At 40.7% G+C, this 20360-nt stretch overlaps 1 protein-coding gene across 1 annotated transcript; it reads left to right on the forward strand.

Annotated features, from left to right (window-relative positions):
• Positions 1-17105: 17105 nt before the first annotated feature.
• Positions 17106-19733, forward strand: LOC121964806 (Krueppel-like factor 2). Its single transcript, XM_042514996.1, has 3 exons — positions 17106-17555; positions 17844-18852; positions 19227-19733. The coding sequence occupies exons 1-3, from the start codon at positions 17484-17486 to the stop codon at positions 19400-19402; spliced, it is 1257 nt and encodes a 418-aa protein (XP_042370930.1). The 5' UTR covers positions 17106-17483; the 3' UTR covers positions 19403-19733.
• The last annotated feature ends 627 nt before the right edge of the window (positions 19734-20360 follow it).

Genomic DNA, 20360 nt, shown 5'->3' on the forward strand with positions numbered 1-20360 from the left:
TGCCAAAAAGACAGGCCTACATCGTAAGCATTCACCCTGCAATTCCTGCCCCTCAATAAAAAGGGAGACTGGGTTTCTGGCTGGCCATCCCAACAGCAATCCTGTGGCTTTGGCATCTTCGGAAAAACGGAGGGAAAGAAAGAAAGGGTGGGACAGGAGAGAGAAAGAGAAAGAGAGAGAGAGATTGTCTTGGATGTTCGAGTTTACCCAAATGCTTCCAAGTGAGGTTCAGCTCCAGAAAATTTCAACTCAACCTTATAATCACCTCCTCCAACAGCCGCTGGACATTCTTCCCTGCTGTGAGTGTGCTGGATGTGTGTATCCAGCCTGCCAGCCTCAGGATTATCTAGTGTTCAGCAGAAGTCTGTCTGCCTGTCTGCCTGTCTGTCTGTCTGTCTGATTTTTGGTCAGATATAACACAGAGTGTATGCACTGATGAGCAGCACTGTGACCTCAGGATCACACTGAAACCTTCATGCACTTGTGTTTCCGGAAACTGTGCAGAACTGTACACAAGGAGGAACGATGACTATCAAAGTCTATTAGGGATGAAACTCATTTATACATGTTTATGAATCCTCGCATAATCCCAACATATAGCTTACACAACTCTGACAATTCAGCTGCACTGATGGGTATTGCATGAAAAACACCAACATGTCAAGTCAAGTCAAGTCAATTTTATTTATAAAGCTCATTATCACAAAATCACAGTTTGTGATAATGGGTCAAAGGACATCCCTCTGTCCTTTGACCCTCACATCGACTAAGGAAAAACTCTTAACCTTTACTGGGGGGGGGGGGGAAGAAAGGAACATGTGGGGCACTTCTGTGTTTTAGGGATTAAAACAGCAACCATGAACCAACATTCCTGGTTTGGATCTGGGCAAGCACCTTTGTTGCAGCTCTTCTCATTTCCTATCATTTCCCCATAATCACTTCTTATCACCATCTGACAAAGGCATATAACAGCCTTGTTGCCAGAATAAATAAAAGAAAAAACAAAAATGTTACAGATTTACATTTCATGCATATCACAAACACATTTATAAAGTGACGTAGCTCAGATTACATATATATGTGTTGAGTTTCTCATTAGGAGAAGGACTTGATGGAGTGTTGTCAAAACATGAATGGCTCCCCAAAGTTATTAGCCTCCCAGATGACTATGGTGTGCTGCAATTTACTCCAAGAATTAGCTTTACAAAATTGTGATTGTGTTGCTGCTGCCACAACTGACAAATTCTACCCACATTTGGCGACCACTGTCATGCACTGCAGCTATATGAAACGTACATGTAATTTATCTGTGGCATTTGGGTTGCATAAAAACAGATGTATCTACCTGCAGGAACTGGTAGAAAAAGAGGTACTTTTATTGAAAAGTATTTTTCCTGATGCCTAAAAAAGACAAACCTAGTCACTGGTGTTCCAGAAATATCTATAGTAATCTACAGTTTGCAAGTGATTTTTCAGATCAATCCATATGGCCATTACAAATAAATATGAGCACTTTCTGATTTGCTACCTTTGTCGTTCCGTTTTAGTTAGATATAGGTAACCAAAATTTGGTCATGGTTGGGGAAGCACTGTGGTCATGGTTGAAAGAATCTAATGTTGACTGTTTTTAGGAAGCAGGTGCATGGGTCTCTGAGTCACACTGTGTAACACACTTTGTTGAGTGGTTTAAAAACACTGGCGCTGGTTTGTCTGGCTCTCTTTTGGTTCCTGTCAGGAAAAACTTCTTCATGTTAAGCATTCAAGCAAATGTACGATGCTGGTATTTGTCTGGTGAGGATGGTGCGCCACTACATTGACCTTAGTTGAAAATGGCATCAATGAATTTGTCAGCCTCATCACCACAGGAATTTATATTTATATTTAACCATTTATATGAGACAATTCTGCTGCACACTTTTGCCTCCAATGCCAACATTCTGTGCAAATGCAGGCTCCCAAATGCTCCTAATGTGGCGGATGAAAATGTGTAGAGGTCAGGGTGGGTGCATAGCATGTCTGACTGGAGTTGGGAGTTTGCTGCCCTTCAAAGATCACTTAGTTACAGTCTTTCCCTGAACCTTTAGCAGTATTTTCAAAAGTCCACCTAAGGGCAGCAGAGAAAATTGTAAACACATCACAGACATATTATTACTGAATCAAGTCACTATCATGTATGTGTTAGCAAACTTTACATCCAGCAAACACAGCGCAAAATTGGTATGTTTCATCTTTCTGTTGAGGAAGTAAATGGTAAATGGACCTGCACTTGTGTAGCATTTTTCTAGTTGTTTGACTACTCAAAGCTCTTTAACTTACTTGTCACATTCACCCATTCACACATACATTCATACACTGGTGGCCAAGGCTACTGTACAAGGTGCCACGTGTTATTCAGTTTTTATACAGTCATATACAATCACACACTGATGGCACAGCCACTGGGAGCTATTTGGGGTTCAGCACCTTGCCCACTTTTTTTGTGGGTGTTGTCATATGCCAGGGTTGTTCCTTGTCATTAATAGTGTTTGTGATATCGATCGAAAGGATCTCAATGCACAGCCTAGTGGAGAAGAGTGTCCAGTTTGGGGAACCGCATCTCTGCTCTTTACAGATGATGTGGTTGGCTGTTGGCTTCATCTCACCGTGACCTCCAGCATGCACTGGGTTGGTTTGCTGGATGGTTTGAAGCCAAGTGTGAAGTCGTCTGGTTGAGAGTATCTTCATGTCTGATGCCACAGTTGTCTGCTGGAAAATGGTGGATTGCCCCATCTGAGTGGGGAGAGAGTTACTGTCCAACCAAAGGCGTTCAAGTATCTTGAGGACTTGTTCATGAGTGAGAGTAAAATGGTGCGTGAGATGGACAGGCGGTTTAGTGTGGCATCAGAGGTGATGATGAAAAGAATGAGGACACAGATACAAGCAGTAAAAATGAGTTTACTCCATAGGATGGTTGGGCTCAGTCTTAGAGATAGGGTGAGGAGCTCACACATCCAGCGGGAGCTCAGAGTAGATCTGTTGCCTCGTGTTACAACAGCTCAAAATTCCAAAGCCCTATCAGTCCAAAAAATGTTCTTTTGGACCTAATGCCCATTTCTTATCAGCACATTATACCAAAAACAATCTCCCATTGCCCACCTTGGGAATTAAATATTAGAGTTCTTTCTATTGCGTGAGCTGCATTGATGAATCCAACTCCACTCAATTCCCACAAACACAATGATTTCTACTGCATGGATGTCCATCACACAGTGATTAATTTAGGCCATTATGGTGAGATGTACTTCAATGTTTGTTGTCAAGAGCAATCAGAAATAACAGTAACACATGCATTAAAAGTTGTAATGCTAAGCATACACACACACATAGACTGCCATGTTGCATTAGCAAGAATATTTCTTTGAAAAAGTATCCCCGGCAGTGTGTGTAGTTGCTGTTGTTTGGGTTTTTAGAGTATGTAAGTGAGTATGTGATGCTACAGGTGGAATGTTAACTACCTAGTAAATCACCTTCTTCTCTGCAGTGTATATGTATGCACACTCACACAGAATGCACACAAATATACAGATATGGTTGAAACAGTATCCAGGTTGTTAATACTCTTATAGTGTTGACAGTCAACAGATCTCTCTCTCTCTCACACACACACACACACACACACACATACACACACACACACACACACACACACACCAATTATTCACTAACTGGGTAGCAGTGACCTCACAGCTCTTCACTGCCCTAAGGGCTTTCATCATTTTCCTCATAAAACTCTCCTTTAAACACATCATATTGTAAAACTCCTCTTTAACATGGCCACCAACTGCAAAAAGATGTGTTTGTGCATGTTTTTAACTGACCTCAAACTTCAAGAAGCAACTGATAATGGCCAACAACACAGGTAAAGTGCTTTTAATGACTATTCACTTTTTCATTTCCACTTTTACACACCTGAAAACTAGAGAAAGCCGATAACAAGCCAGTGTGGTTTAGGAATACAGCTTTCATCAGTCAGTTGTAATTGCCTTACGAAGCTTAAAGCACAGAATCTGTACAGTTTTCGTTAGGGATGCCATGTTAAGAGCATACCTTGGATTCACTTAGGTCTGCGTTGTTTGTTTGTTTGTTTTTTGGCAAAGTAATTATTTTTTGTAAAAACTACACTAAAATAATACATACACGTTGATTTGCCTATACACTACAGTCAGTGCGGAATAGTGTATAAATGTATCCCTCAGAGGGAATATGTGAGCACAGTCTAAACTTTGTGAAGAGGATGTAAACTTGAATTTTTTTTTCAATTTGGGGGTATTTAATGTTTTTATTGGAACGGAGAGAGACAGGAAATGCGGGGATACAGAGTAGGGGAATGACATGATGCAAACCGTTCAGCCAAACGTGAATTGAATGATGATGCTTTTTAATGTTTTTTTATGTATAATTCTCCTCTCCAGATTCCATGTGAGCTCCTGCTCTGCACTGTAACAGAGGAACAGCTCAGTCCAACTAGGCCCACAGCTATGCATGGAATCCTCCCCCTCCTTTTCCAACCAGATTTTCTCTGATTTCTGTTTTCTCCTACATTCCCTATTCAACTATGGAGTTAGTAATCACACATCACTTGACATTCTGCTCACTGAAGGTGTTATAATCCTTTCTAATGACTGTATTATCATGATCATGAGTGAATCATGGTAGAGTATGTGATGTGTGTCAAATGCTCCTGACAACAAAGTCATCAACAGTATTCACAGGCTGTAAACATGCCAGTGCACATTGTTCTTTAGACTTTCTGCTGATGTGATTCAAGAACACACAGAGCTCACAAGGTATAAAGTAACACATGAGCAGCTAAAACAGAGGTGGACCCATACAGCTGAAGACTTCATCTGAACAGCTTCACAAAGGATCATGTGGATGTGTGTGTATGTATTTAACCCTTTGAAATCTGCAGTGACATCACTTTTGTTTTGTTGCTTTCAGGCGCCTTTTACATGTTTTTAAACCTTTGAGCCCTGAAAAAATGTATGCAATTTCTTACAAAACATGGTGGAAAGGCAATAAGCAACTTGGTACGAAATGTTTTACAAATTACAAGAAATTTAAGTAGTAGATTTAGAAAATTATTTTTAAAAAGTTAGGGGAATAAATGTCTAGGGTAAAAAGAAAAAAAAAGCTGGGGGCTAGGGGGAAAAAAATATTTTTATACAAACCATAATTACATGTTTAATATTACTAAAATTATAATAATGTTTAAGCACTTTTTCAGGTCATTTTCATGGTATTTGTTTAGCTTTCTTTCTTTTTTCTTTTTATTACTAATTTTCCAGTAATTGTGTTGTATTCATTTCTTTCTAGCCTTCTTCCCATGTTTTTGAAAGAAATCAAGACAGTTTTTTTCTCAGGCATTAAAGGGCTAAAACAGGGTCCTGTCGGAACAACTTTATGATTGGTTGTTTAGTAACTCAGCCACACTACAAGTAGCAACTTTTACACAAACTGATTTCTAAAAGCAAACCATTTCAATCAACACTAAAAGACCAACTAATAAGCCTCACAAATACACAGCAAAATCAGATAGCCAAACATAACACTATCGGAGTTCATGTCGATCATTTAAAAGTGTCTTTTTAGGTTTAAACCACATAGTGCATGTACAACTGAAGTTTTGGTATTCTGACTCTAAAATCGTGATCTACTGACTTTTGCCGTAGTAGTGTAATAATAGCTTTGTACACTAAACTCAGAACCGACATCTAATGATAACGAATAAATAAAGACGGCGACAAACACTATGCAAAGGCGAAGAGAGTGCTACTTTTGCTTTACGACAAACTTCATTAAAACATCAAGATTTAAATTCAAATGTATCCAGCACGTCAAGTTAGCATTTGCAAGAATTAAGAAATTATAGTTATTGTTCTTATAGCATAAATATATCAAAAATACAGAGTGAAAATGTTAAATATGAGCTGATATCAAATCTTTCTCCAACCATGAGTTGCAAAGAGGACACTGTCTTATATGACATAAGTATGTTGAACTTTGGTCTGTTTAAGAGGATAAGGCTGGTATTATTTTAGATTTTTCAAAAAACAAGTCCCATGAAATTAAAGTGTCTATCTTTTAGTACTTTCTGATTTCAGTGTCCTGTCTTTGGCTCTCAGCTCCAAGCCCATTGATTTTGTCCTCACTCAGTGGGTAAGGCTTTTTTTTCTACCCAGTGCTATGTTTTGACCTGCAAAGTAATAGCTACAGGCTAAGGTGGTGTTACACAGCACTAGGCACTATACAATGACGTATTCTTCTTTCCATTCCAACAATCATCAGCTCCAATTTGGTTAAGATAAATCCTAAACCAACCGAGTTAGATGTAAAAACACACCATTATTCCCCACAGTCTCTCTCTGCCTGCTGGCTGCCAGCTGTTTACAGTCCTGTAACTTCTCACTCCACCACTAGGTGTCACTGTGTCTTTCAGTTCAGCTGCCTGTTCCACCCATAGACTGTATAGGGTTCCACCAGTAGAGACCGAAGACTGAGCTCTGCTGGTGTGTGCTGTGCAATACATACAATGAGTATGATCAAAAGAGGATTTATGGATGTTATTCAAAAACATATCGTCAGGATTTCTAAACACCCTGGTATACTGTAATAGCGTGATACTGCTCAATGCATTGTGGAATTTATTGCTTAAGTTGACAACATTTACCATCAACACTGGTTGGATATCCACATAAAGAATGGTAAATATTTCCTTTTAGGTTTAAAAAACTGTGAAAGGACAGTTTAAGAAATTGATGTCAGCAGGTTGGTTCAAAGTCTATAAATCGAGTCATTGTTTCTGTATCGCTACTTTACATCTCTCTCATCTCTCATTCCTTTTAAACTTGACCTGTGTCTGTTTCTCTGTCCATTTCACTTTCTCTCTCGCTTTCTTTCTCTCTCTCTCTCTCTCTCTCTCTCTCTCTCTCTCACTCACTCTCTCTCTCTCTCTCTGAGGTATTCCAGAGGGACACTTTAACAAGGCCTGGAAGAGGCCCAGTCCTTCGCATGTCAGACTCTGAATAAATGCCAGCTTCCCCCCTCCTCTGTTCGCTCCCTCTCTCTCTGCTTCTCTGTTTCTATGTCTCTTGCTCCCAGTGCCTGACCCTCTCAGTGCTATCATTCCCTCGGTTCCCTCCGAGTCAGCATGGCGTGCCGGCAGGAAACTCGGCCAAGTGGGCTTCCTGAACAAACGAGAGAGGAAGTGCAGTAATAAGGAATAAGGAAGGGGGTGTGGGTTTAAAAATAACCCGCCTATATAAGCAGAGGCAGGAGCCCACTCTCTGTCTCAAACTCTCACTCTCTGTTCCAACACAGCTCTGCCTCGGCCAGAAGCCTGCCTCCACTCTCTAGTGCTCTCTCTTTCTCTCTCTCTCTCACACACACACACAAGAAACATCACGGCTTTCTTGCTATGCAGAAGAAAGTGGAGAAGTCAAAGCAGGTGTTTCCAAGAAGTTTAACAAAGACATAAAATATGTGCGTTGAGGAGAGCCACTTTATCCCCATACAGGCTGCAATAACTCTGACAGAGAGAGAAAGTCTTGTCTGTCTCCAATAAGAAGTCAAGGCTCCTCGCAGAAACACATTACTCGGATAAGCCTAGGACAACAAATACTCTTCCTTTGCACACTGTAATCCAGGCTGAAGTGATGGCACACTGATATCAGATTGGTTCAGTGTGTGTGTGTTTGTGTGTATGCAGTATGAAGTCCTGTTTTTTTAAGGCATTTTAGCTGGGCTTAAAGGCTCTGGGGTATCACTGCCTTCAGCACGTTTTGTAACCTCTTACACGAGATTGGAACATGGAAAAACATTCCTACAGATTCTAAAACACAAATGTGTCATATGTAACCAGTGCTGTAAACACAGCACTGGTTTACTTTTACTCCACCACATTTCCTCAATTAAATGAATATTACATTTCCCTTAAGAATCTTAGTTACTTTATATGAAATAGGAACGAAATTAGAAAGGAAAACTGGATTTTGTTCTTTAAATCATTTACCTTGTAAAACAAAAAAAGACTTTTTTTCTTCAGATGTATTATAGTCTTCATTTTTAATGTGGTGTAGTCATAATTTTCAAAAACAAAATGTAGTAGTTCATTTATGTGTACTTTTACTTTCAAGTACATTTATTATCATAAGAATTAATTGATACTTAATTGATACTACATACTCAGATGTCTTGTTTTGTCAGACAAAGCAAAATTGGACTATACTGAATACACAGTGTTATGAAACAGATCTATCAGGTATATGAGTTGGATAGAGGCAGTTGCTTTAGTGTGTTTTATACGAACTTGAATGATGTAGTGTTGTGTATTTTGTGGGGGGGTTTTTTTAATCATATTTATTGTATCTATCGTATTTTTGTATGTAGACTATTGTCAGTTTTTATGTTCTACGCTATGGTTATTACTATGTGTCCCTAATAATGTCTTTATTATTAGCATTATTAGTATTATTATTATTATTGTTATTTTTATTATTACTATTATATTCAGAGAATGACAGTACACTTAATAAATTACTTAAATAATTTATGAGATCAAGGAATACGGTGACATCACTACAAAGGAGTCTGACCAAGACAAACCCTCAGGGAAGTCAAACATATGTATTTAGAGGAGAAAATAAAGCAAAACTATCTTATTTTATTTATGACCTAAACTTTGTCAACATGTATGTACAGTAGATCAAAAACAGGAAAGGTTGTGCAATGAGGGACTATTAGTGACATTTCTCCTGGCTGCAGCCCACTGCCTCCCTGATCTCACTCCAAGGCCTCTGTATCTTTTACTGATCTTTCCATGTAGTTTTGTAAAATATGGCTATTTCAAATCACATGGAATACCACCTCAAACGAGCGTAGAAACTTGACGTTTCCATTAGGCGTATTTTATATTTGCAATTTCCATCTGCGCAATTGGAGGGTTCATTGAAGCATGCCCATAGACTGTATAGTATCCACAATTAAGTTTTTAAAAAAATGATTTAATTTATGTTAATTTCCCCAATTCCTTTTTTTCCTTTTCCAGCCTGTTCTCATTCCAAAGTCATCAAATACCACCACTTTGCGGTGCTTTTGGCATAAGATTCCAACAAAAAAAGCCACCTTTTGTGTCTGCATGATACTGGACGGAGTCAGCTAAGAACCTGGCGGGACAGAACCATTTGCAGTGTAATCCCGACGTGCATTTGTTGACATCACGGTGGCGGCATCCCACAATGTCAATAGCAGATGCAGAATATGTAACAACTCTGGATGAGAACGTTTTGGATATTCCTGCCTTGAACAGGCAGTGTAAAAGGGGCTAGGGTTTCCCACTGAGAATGAGAGACCTCAAGTAACAATCACTGCTACAGCCTTTCACATGTCTCTATCTATCAGTATATGCCTATTTTGAAGTGTTTTCTTTTGGGAGTGATTCTCAAAGAGTTAGTTTGGTAATCTTTGTGGACAGGGAATAAGGTTTGGACTCCTCTAAAGGTCATGTGTCTGCAGCCAGGCCCATCAGCCTTGTTGTGCCATGATGTAAATATCAGAACAAACAGTGGCATGGAGCCAGATGAGCACATGTGAGAATTTCTTGCACAGAGAAACACCCAGTCGACCAGAGAGGACTCATTTCCACATGTACACTGCTCTTTCATGCTGTAAAAACAGCATTTACATATCCATGTAAAATTTAATATTTTCAGCATGTGGAGTGCAGTTTTTATTGCTGGCTGAGAGCACCATCAACAAACAGCACTAGTCCATGGTTTGCTGTTCATGTCTCAATTAAAGGATCAGATCGTCTTAACGCAGCGTGAAAAAGTAACTGGCAGTGACAGAGTAAACAGTGGCATCCTGTGTGCGGAGAGCATGTGTCAAATATTCATTGAGTTACAGCTGCGGCAGCATCAGTACGGACACAGGTGACTTCAAGCACACATGGGTGATTACTGAGCCATGAATCAGTGTGTTTGGAGAAGGAGAGGACAGGGGAGACAAGATGGAGATGAAAGTGGATGAGTCATTGGAGACATGAGATGAGTGGAATGTAGGAAATAGAGGAAGGAGACAAACATTGAGCTGAGAGCAGAGTGCCAGAGCTGAAGAACTGCTGCTTCTCATCTGCTGAACAACTGCTGAAGCATGTAGAAGCATGCTGTCGCTATCAAGCGAGAGGAGAGCAATGGCTGCGGCTGTGACTTCTGAATGATAGGAACAAGTGTGTTTTTCTCTTTGGCGAAACAGTGAAACTCTGTTAGGCAGCATCCTGCCACAGCTCCAACACTGCCACTGCTGGAAAGGAGACAAATAAACATTGGGGAATATGATGATTATTTATCTGCATTGATGGTTATATATATAAATACAGGATACAGGGTTTTTCCATATTTAATAAAAAGGAATGGTTGAGATTTTTTGAAGTGGGTTGTATAGGGTACTTATTCATTGACGGTATATCAAACATTGGATGTCAGTTGGCACGACCCTAGTTTGGGGACCGACATGGAAACTAAGCAATGAACTGCTGTGGAGTGGTCAACAACAAAACTTATTTTAGCCTCATTAAAAAGTCCCACCTAAAATATATACATTAGTGTAAGCCTATGCTATACTGAGAGTATTTTCACTGCTTTACCTTAATGTCAGACAGTGATTTCCAATGGAAAAATTAAGCTGTTAGATCATTCTCTTGAAAGCCAAGACTCCATTGAGAAAAACAGTGATTTAATGTCACTGAACACAGGAGCTGCTGGTCTACTGCTGCCTCCATCAGTTAGTTTATTTGTGTTATTGTGTGACTTTGGTGTTTAAAATTCCAGTCATAGGCAGAGTAAGGAGGGCCATTCCTTCACCAGCAGAGTGCTGCACTGCATTTACTTGTGATAGCCATGGCCACAGACATTATGCTTTTGGTTTGTCTGTCCCTCACAATCCCTGTGAACACCTTCAGAGAATTTCTTCAAATTTGGCTTATACATCCACTTGGAGTCCAGGTTGAACTGATTAAATTTTAGTAGTCAAAGGTCTATGTGACCTCACAAAACATGTTTTTGGCCATAACTCAAGAATTCAAACACTAATTACTCAAGAATTCAAACACTTATTATGACAAAAGCTCACACAAACATCTAATAGCATAAAATGATGACGTGATGACATTTTATATTCAAAAAGTCAAAGTTCAACTTCTTTGTGATATCATCGTGTTCTGCAAACACTTTTCTGGCCATTATTCTGCATCATATCTCAGAAACAGAACAGGAGACATTTGTCAGACACTGAATTGGTGACTCTGATCTTGAAACTGTGCTGATTGTAGAGATCTTCTGTGCTGCGGGGGGAAGATGTGTGTGAAGCGTCCATGTTTTCACAGACATGGATGTAAACTGTAAATGCACTTGACTGATTCGTAGAAGCATGACGGTTATTCTAGTTTATCACACACTATTTTTTATACATCCTTTAAATATAAATAGCAGCTGGTTCTCCATAACACTCATTGTGTATTCAAAAGCCAAAAGAAGCAATATTATCATGATCCATTTTTAATACACCCATGTTAGAGTAATCCAGTTATGACTCTGGGCAAGACAGAGCATGGATTTCCCAAAGTCTTGAAGAGTTGTGAGAACACATGACAGGCTGATGAGAGCAGATAACCACAGGGACATGAGCCCACTGCTAGCTGTTACCGAAATGTTGGAGTGGACAGCTGCTTGTTACAGTCAGACTGGTTGAATGTGTCACTGAATCAAAACTTGATGTGTGAATCATCCTCTCCAACACCATCACAACAATACTGGGAATGCATGCTTTTAATCACAGGGAGGCCTAAACTGTCAATCCTATTATTCACTGTAAGTCTGTTAACCCTTTGAAATGTAAGCAAATTGGCTTGATTTCTCACAAAAATATGGGAAAAAGCCAATGAGCAGCGGAGGGGTAAAAAAGAGAAAAAAACCCTGAATAAAAACAAGAAAATGACTTGAATGTGATCTCAAATGATAATCTGGGAAATAGTTTTTCTCTAGATTCTTTTTAATAATATAAATAATAAATAATAATTTTCTAAATCCAGTCATTTTAATAAATTTAGTGATTGCTATTTGCAGGACATTGTTTTCCAAGTTGCTCTTTGACATTTCCCCCTATTTTTTCAAAAGAAAATCAATCAAAAATCAATAGCTCAGGGTTCAAAGTTTTACAGACATGTGAAAGGCATCTGAACGCAGCTCAAGAAAAGTGATGTAGCTCCAGGCTTCAAAGTTTAAGTGTTAGTTAGTTCTATAGATAAGTACAGCCCCACTTCAAAGATCCAGAATAATGCTGATTAGCGAGTACTTTGCATTAAATTCACACACAGTTAATGCAACACAGTGAAATAGGTTTGGTGCTACATGACACCATCTGAATTCAGAAGTGAAAACCACAGAAGAAGGAGTCTCACCTTCAGTACATTAAGTACATTCAGTCAGAAAGCAGGTCACACTGATGAGCACACATGAGGAGGATCTGGATGCACACACTTGTTATACACTCTCACACACACATGCAGTATTATCCAGGAAAGCAAGCAAGTGACTGACTCAGCATAAGGAGGTTTCGTCATCATATTCAGTTTTTCTTTTATGTCTGTGTTTTAACTGCCTCCTCCTGCTGATGTAGGGACAGTAGTGCTGTCTATCAGTGAAATGCATTAATTTACCTTATTATCAACCACAATGTTGAATTGAAATCAACAATGAGAACACCATACATTATAATATAAAACGTGAAAAAAAGTGTAATTAAAACCACTGAGCAAGAGTCAACTGTTGTGTTGCTATACACCTTAAAGAGGCCAAAAAGGAGAGTTAGGAACACATTTTACCTTTGTCCGTCTCTGCAGATAGTTTTGGTTTCATTCATTCAGATATGGAGATGTCTGTGCTAAAGGTTTCCCCTTCTCCATCCCCAGTAGTGGTTCTTGAAGTTTTAGTGCTTGAAGAAAACTACAAGTCAAGCTACAAATCACGTGATGTATGGCTGAGGTTCAAGACTTAATGATGATGTATCCTTGAGCAAGACACTGAAATGCAGTGGCTGTTCCATCAGTGTGTGAGTGTGTATGAATGTTAAACTGAGTAGCGGGTGGCCCCTTTTACAGTAGCATTGACCACCAGTGTGCAAATATGTTTGACAGGGATGGGTTCTGATGAATTTACAGTACTGCTATTCTTACCAATACTGCATATCGATCCAGTACTTTGATGGTACTCTTTGAGTTCTTCTTGGGCTATTTAGGGGAAAGAAAAAAAAATTAAGAACAGAATAAACATTGCTTATTTTCTATGTACAGTATGTAAGAACAGTATACAAATTAACATTCTGCAATAGCATTGTTTTGAACAAAACACTATTACAGACTCTAACATACCTGAAGTGGATGGGATAACAGGAGTTGAACTACAAGCTTGGCGGTCAAAAAAGGTGCATTGCTCTGTCTGTGTGTGATGCACTTACACTACATGTTTGAAAGACAGTTCCTGTTTTCACCCTTACCCGCAAAAGAGTTGTTGCACTGTTGCAGGGGCATAAATATAGACAGTGCAGGCATTGCAGTTGCACTGGGGCCCTTAAGGTAGGGGGACCCTTAAAGAGAAAATTCGGTCAACTTAAAATTTTAAGGCAGCCCAGACACTAGTTTTTTTAAGTCAAAACAATGTGTTTTTTATGCACTGCAATGTCAAGTCTCTGTTTTATCATGTGACAAGACGATACAGTAAAGAGTAGCCAGTGTCTGTGTGTGCCTCATAGTAACAAGTGTGCAACAGGGCTGTCATAATAGGGTGCACTGGGGCCTGTTGTAACTACCCTTCGCCACTGACTTAGGGCCACATGCAGTGTCAGCATCAACTCTTGAGAAGTCCTCTGTGTGTGTGTGTGTGTGTGTGTGTGTGTGTGTGTGTGTGTGTGTGTGTACAAGATAGCATTTATGTAACCTAAATAAACAAAAAAAAATTTTTCTTCATTTCTCCAATACTGATAGGAGAACCGTTATCATCATGTCACCTTATTAATACACCAGTCTTTAATAATTTGGCAACAGCTTTGATACTTATCCCTAGTGTGTGTCTGGATGAATGTAACAAATAGTGTGATAACACTTTGAGTGTCTCAGCAACTATGAATGACAAGTGCAGGTCCATTTACCATTTGACTGTGAAATATCTTTAAAAAAAATCAGGGACATTATATATATAAAATGTAGGTTATCACAGTCAAAAACACATTTCCATGTGTGAATTTTTCACCAGCTATTTTTCAGGTGGCTGTGGCTCAGAGGTAGAGTGGGTCATCCTCTAATCGGAAGGTCAGCAGTTTGATCCTCAGCTCCTCCAGTCAACATGTCTTGTTGAACATCAAGTGTTCTTGGGCAAGAAACTGAACCCCAAATTGCTCCTGATGCTGCACCATCGGATTGTGAGTGCATATGAATGGTGAGTAGCAGGTGGCACCTTGTAAGGTAGCCTCGGCCACCAGTGTGTGAATGTATGTGAATGGGTGAATGTGACACTTAGAGTAGAAGTGCTTTGAGGTCAGAAGACTAGAAAAGTGCTATACAAATGTAGTCCATATATATTCTTTTTCTTTTTTGTGGGGAAAAATTGAGTTTTGTTGTTTGTTCTCACTGATTTGAAAACTGATGTTAAATGAAGTCGCAGAGCTTACTGTAAATATCCTTAACCTCCCAATGATGAGATGGGCCCTGTAGGAGCTGTGAAGTATTTGGGTGAACTGTCACTTTAAAGATCCAACGTGTGTAAACAGTAAAGGTGTGTCCAGAGACTGGCACTTCATGCTAACGGCTATAACACAGCTGACTGGTTGGTGCATGCTGCACATCTTCACACGCTTTGCAACACACTGCACGCAATCTAACTAACTGCAATGGAATGCCACCAAATCACCAGCGACTGCCAGGAATTCAGTAACCACTGAGTGACTGTCAAAGACAAGTCAGTCTTGAGTTAGCATTTCAGATCTGTGTTCACCTGAGGACACAACACTGTACTAACAGGCCCCATACTACATCACACAACACAGGCCTATTCTGTCTGTCTGCTGCCAACTGCCTGCTCATCTGCCTCAATTAACCAAGGACAATTCACAGAAAAACTGGCAGTGCAGATTGCTTTAGGAATGTTTGACATGTATTTTCCTCGTGAATCATTTAAGGCTTTGGAGAAGCTAAAGCTAAAGAAGCTAAAGAAACAGCTGTATATCATGTCAGCAGGGTGGCAGATTAACATTTAACTGTGAAGGCAGAGACAGATAAGGTGAGGACAGGGAGAAGTCTGCAGGTCAGATGAGGTAAAGCTTTATTTGCTGCAGGTTTATTTCCGTGAAATGTGAAAAGGAATGATGACTGTTGTGTCAGTAACACTCCCTTTGCTAAGTGGGTATAATTATGATGCAACAAAGATCTGATTTGCATGTTAGTAGTGTTCCTCCATGTGGCACAGTGTCCCCAGGGTAGATTAGCTGTGTGACAGTAGTTATCATCACATAATAAACATTCACAAATGTGTATTTTTTCTTTTAATGCGTGCATATTTTGCTGATGGTACCTTTTCTTATGTAATTACACCTGTATCATACCTTTAATAGAGTTTTTGTTTTCTTTTACATAATATTTCAACTGTTAACTCTTTGACACCTGAGTAAATTGTATGACTTTCAAATACTTAGGAAGAAAGGAATGACAAATGAAAGAAGGAATGGCCAAAAATTAGCAAGACATTAGTTAAAAGTATAAGAAAATTACCTGAAAATTAGTAGAGTTAAAAACTACAGGGAAAAGTACTTAGAATTTATAATAATTTAGTGACATAATTTAAAATATGGAATTGTGATCATTATAAAGATATTTCCCTTGCTTTTTCCCTTGACATTTTCTCCCAAGCTTTTAAAAAATAAATTTCTAAATCTACTAATTTCTTACAATTTGAGGAAAATGTCTTACCAAGTTGCTCATTGCCTTTTTGTTCATGTTTCCGCACAAAAATCACACCAATTTGCTCAGGGTTCAAAGCTTTAAATACTTGTGAAAGGTGTGTGAAAGCAGCAAAGGAAAATAATGTTACTCCAGGGTTAATGAATTAAATGGCACTGACACTTTTTCCAACACTGGAAAACACAAAGTCCGGATTGCTTTTTATTTATCTCCTTCAAATCACAGGGAAGTATTTCTTTGATAGGATAGGGTAGATTTGGCCACAGTCCCTTCTTTGGTCCTGAGCAGACTGAAGGGAGCGTCTGTCATTCATGTTTACATTGGAACCAGCAACTCTGGTTCCACACTGCCACGCTTAAAGATCACACATTAATGGATAATGGATGATGGAGAAATACTGGAAAGCCGCCTCATATCACTCCCTGGATGCCTCACGGAGCGTAGTGGAGCGGAGGAGGAAAGCTGGGACATAGCTGGCCATTAGTGACTGAAACCTTTAGGAGAAAATCCTCCCCGGGTACCGGGCAGGACAGTTTTGGAGGGAATCAAGGAGTTTGAGTTTTTGGGAAGAAACTGTCTGTTCGGAGACAGTCATGATCGGGCGCACACAGGTACTCTCTCTGCTCAAGAAACAGAAGAGAGACAAAAAGACATTCAGTATTTTAGAATCAGAATCTTTATTTATCATCAAGATTGTTGTTGTCATACCCAGCTACACAGTGAACAAATAAAGACGACGCAAACTGCGTTAGAACATGATAATTATCAGAAAAAAAATGCCTCATTCTTTGTGTGCGAAAAAGCGCATCATATTTAAATGCGTAATACGCACGGCACCTGTGGCATCTCTGTGGCGAACCCGGGAGTCTCAGTTTCGTTACCTTTTGTTCAACATCGTCTTAATTGCTTATTAGTGTTTTGGTGGAGCAGGTCTCTCTCTTTCTCTCTCTCTCTCTCTCTCTCTCTCTCTCTCTCTCTGTCTCTCTCTCTCTGCCAGTTGTTGGCCAGGTTTGGCGGAGGGGCGGGTTCTCCCTGAGAAGGTTAAGTAGCTGCCCGCAGCGGAGTGGAGAGAACACTCCACATCAGCCCTGCTCTGACTCTGTCACCGCCTCTCTAAGTCTGACTGCAGGAAAACTCGGACCTTTATACCGAGGCTAAATTTAGGGGGCTGGCCGGTGCGCAGCGTCCCCATCCTGGACGCGTTTCCTTCCCCCAGCGTCGCGCTGGTCTGATTTGTGCTGCGAACAATATTTATAAGAACAGCTTCTCCTTCGGGCGCACAGCTCCACATGAGTGAGGAGCAGCAGCTCAGCGGACCGCAGGAACAGCAGCGCGCTCCGTAGCTTTCTCTGGACACTGATTTGTTTTCAAACGGAGAAAGTCTTCTTTCTCAGTATTTCGGGAGGTATTTCTACTTTTTTTAAAAAATTAACGCTTGGAAATGGCTCTGAGCGGGACAATTTTACCCTCAATCTCTACATTTGCCAGCCAGAAAGAGAGATGTTGGGAAGATGTAAGTTGCGCTGTTTCCATATTCACACTTGTTTTAAATGTTTTGTAATATCACAATACATACACGCTGATGGCTGCTCCTTGAAATGTTTTTTAAAACTTTGTAATTTTGTTAAGTTTCTAGTTACGCAGCTGGAGTTAAATTGTTTTGTACTGTGTCTTTGTAGTTTCTGCGCTCTCTCAGCGCACTGTTTGTGCGGTTTTCGAGCTATTTTATCGAGCTGAAAGTAATGTGGGGGAAAAAACTAAGCTGTAAATGTAACTAACTCTGCTCTCATCCTTGCTCCAGAGGTGGAAGGGAGACTTGAGCGCGCTCAACATGGACAGCAGCTACCTCGGCAGAAAAGACGAAGAGGACCTGGATAAGTTTCTGGATCTTGAATTTATTCTCAGTAACACCACCGTGTCCGACAGCGCGCAAGCAGCAGGGACCGGGGCAGAGTCCTATCGGCTGCAGGAGTCCGGAGTGTATCACCACCAGCAGCAGCAGCACAGCGGGATGCCTCAGCAGTCGGACACTTACTCATCCGTCCCCGACATGAGCAGCCCTCCGCCGCCCTACAACAGCCTGATGGCGGAGCTCCTCCGCTCCGACGTGGACCCCAGCTTCCTCCCCGGGAGCACTAGCAGCATCCAGGGCAGATTCCTCATCAGCTCCGCACCTTTTCACACATCTCAGGATTTATTCCCCGAGCACCCGAACATTAAAGTGGAGCCCGCCTCCATGGACACGTACGGACCCGTAATGGGTCTGGTGCCTCAGAGCTGCGCCAAAGTCAAGCACGAGGGGAACGTGTCCTGTATGATGTCGTACGAGCAGCAGCCGCGGCTGGCCAACTCCCCGCAGGCCGCGGTGGGCAGCATGACGCCGCCTCTCAGCCCGGACGACCTGATGAGCTCCGAGTGTCACCAGAACCACATGTGTAACTCCAGCTCGCTTACGTTCCCGCAGAGCTTCCACCCCCAGCACCGCTGCACGCCCGGGGGGTTCCCTCACCCGCATACAGGGATGCAGCTCCCGTTCGCCGGAGCGCACCACCATCACCAGTTCCCCGGGATGTTCGGGGAGGACGCAGCCATAAGCCTGCTGCAGCAACAGCAGCAGCAGCCGGCGGCCGGTCAGCGGGTCCTCCTCACTCCACCCTCCTCCCCGCTAGAGATGATGGACACCAAACAAAAGAAGGGCCGCCGGTCCTGGCCGAGGAAGCGGACCGCGACGCACACCTGCACTTTCACCGGCTGCGCGAAGACCTACACCAAGAGCTCCCACCTGAAGGCGCATCTCAGGACGCACACAGGTAAGAGCCGAGTGCTGAATGTGTTGGGAACTACATTAAAGAGAAACCAACCTCTCATTTTTAGATCGAGCGCTTCCTCTGGGCAGGGCTGGGAGGGGGGCTAAGGCACACCCAGTCAACTTATCATGCCTCCTCTCAATCCACAGCACCTCCCTGCCAGGTTTCAACCTTTAGAGGGCAGTCATTCTGCATATTCATACACAATATGTAGAATTTTAATACTTTGCACTAAAATGTCAAGAATTGGGCCAGAATCAGTCAACAGTACTACTAAACACCCATACATATAAACTGCCTTTCAAGTAAAAACAAAAATGGTGTAGGGGTTTAACTTCAAACTTTGACTTCACTCATGGCTGTTTTTATGTTTCCAGGAGAGAAACCATACCACTGCAGCTGGGAGGGCTGCGGCTGGAAGTTTGCTCGTTCCGATGAGCTCACACGTCACTTCCGGAAGCACACTGGACACCGGCCATTCCAGTGTCACCTGTGTGAGCGAGCCTTCTCCCGGTCCGACCACCTTGCACTGCACATGAAGAGACACATGTGAGAGAGTAAAGACGACGCAGACAAGGACTTCTATGCACCGCATCAAAGAACTATAATAATCCTGTGATCAGCTGTAGGATGGAAATATATAGACACAAGTATCAACTATAGTGATACCATGACAACATAAAGTGCCATACAGTATGATGATTGACCACACTGTAATACCTATATTTATATTATAGGAATATTACAGTGATTTTTCCTGAGGCTAGAAGAGCTTCAACATGAAGTGCCCTCAAATGATATTTTGTGACAAGATTTATTTAAATGTTATTTTTGAGCAAAATAACAACAAAAAACTAATTTGACAAGTTGATTTTGCTTTTTAAAAAATGTAGGAGACCGACTTAAAAAAAAGGTAAATTAAGGTGAATTGATTGATTTTAAGTTTTAGTTCATACCTTATTGTTAAGTTTACTTAAAATTTTTGTTGTATTTACTTAATCAGGTGAGGGTGTTGCAACTTAAAAATGACTAGTGAAATTACTTTGTTCTTTTCAAGTGTTAGTAACCTCTGTAAACCAAGTTGGTCTGACTTAACTTGATTATCGCACAGAGGATTTCCCCAATGATGAAGTTAGGAGACCTGCAAGCTCTTGTTAAGTTTTTGTTAATATACTTTAAAATATACAAATGTGAAAATCCGCAGAATACAGATATAAGGCAAAGTAACACTGGTTTGCTAATAATTAAAAAGATTGAGTTCATTTCAATTGTCTTTTTTAAGTTGCAGCAATGCACAAAATAAATACATACATCTAAATTTTAAGCTAACGTTACAATTATATGTCTATTATAAGTATAGTATAAGTATGTCTATTATAAGTAAGTATAATAAGTTATAAAGTGAATGTAATTCAAGGCTAATAGTCAAGGGATTGGTTTCCGAGCCTTTTGAAGGTGAAATCAACTTGTCAAATTCTACAATGACACAGAAACCAAATCACAAGGACACA

This window comes from Plectropomus leopardus, chromosome 3 (assembly GCF_008729295.1).
Source record: "Plectropomus leopardus isolate mb chromosome 3, YSFRI_Pleo_2.0, whole genome shotgun sequence".
NCBI classification, from domain to species: domain Eukaryota; kingdom Metazoa; phylum Chordata; class Actinopteri; order Perciformes; family Serranidae; genus Plectropomus; species Plectropomus leopardus.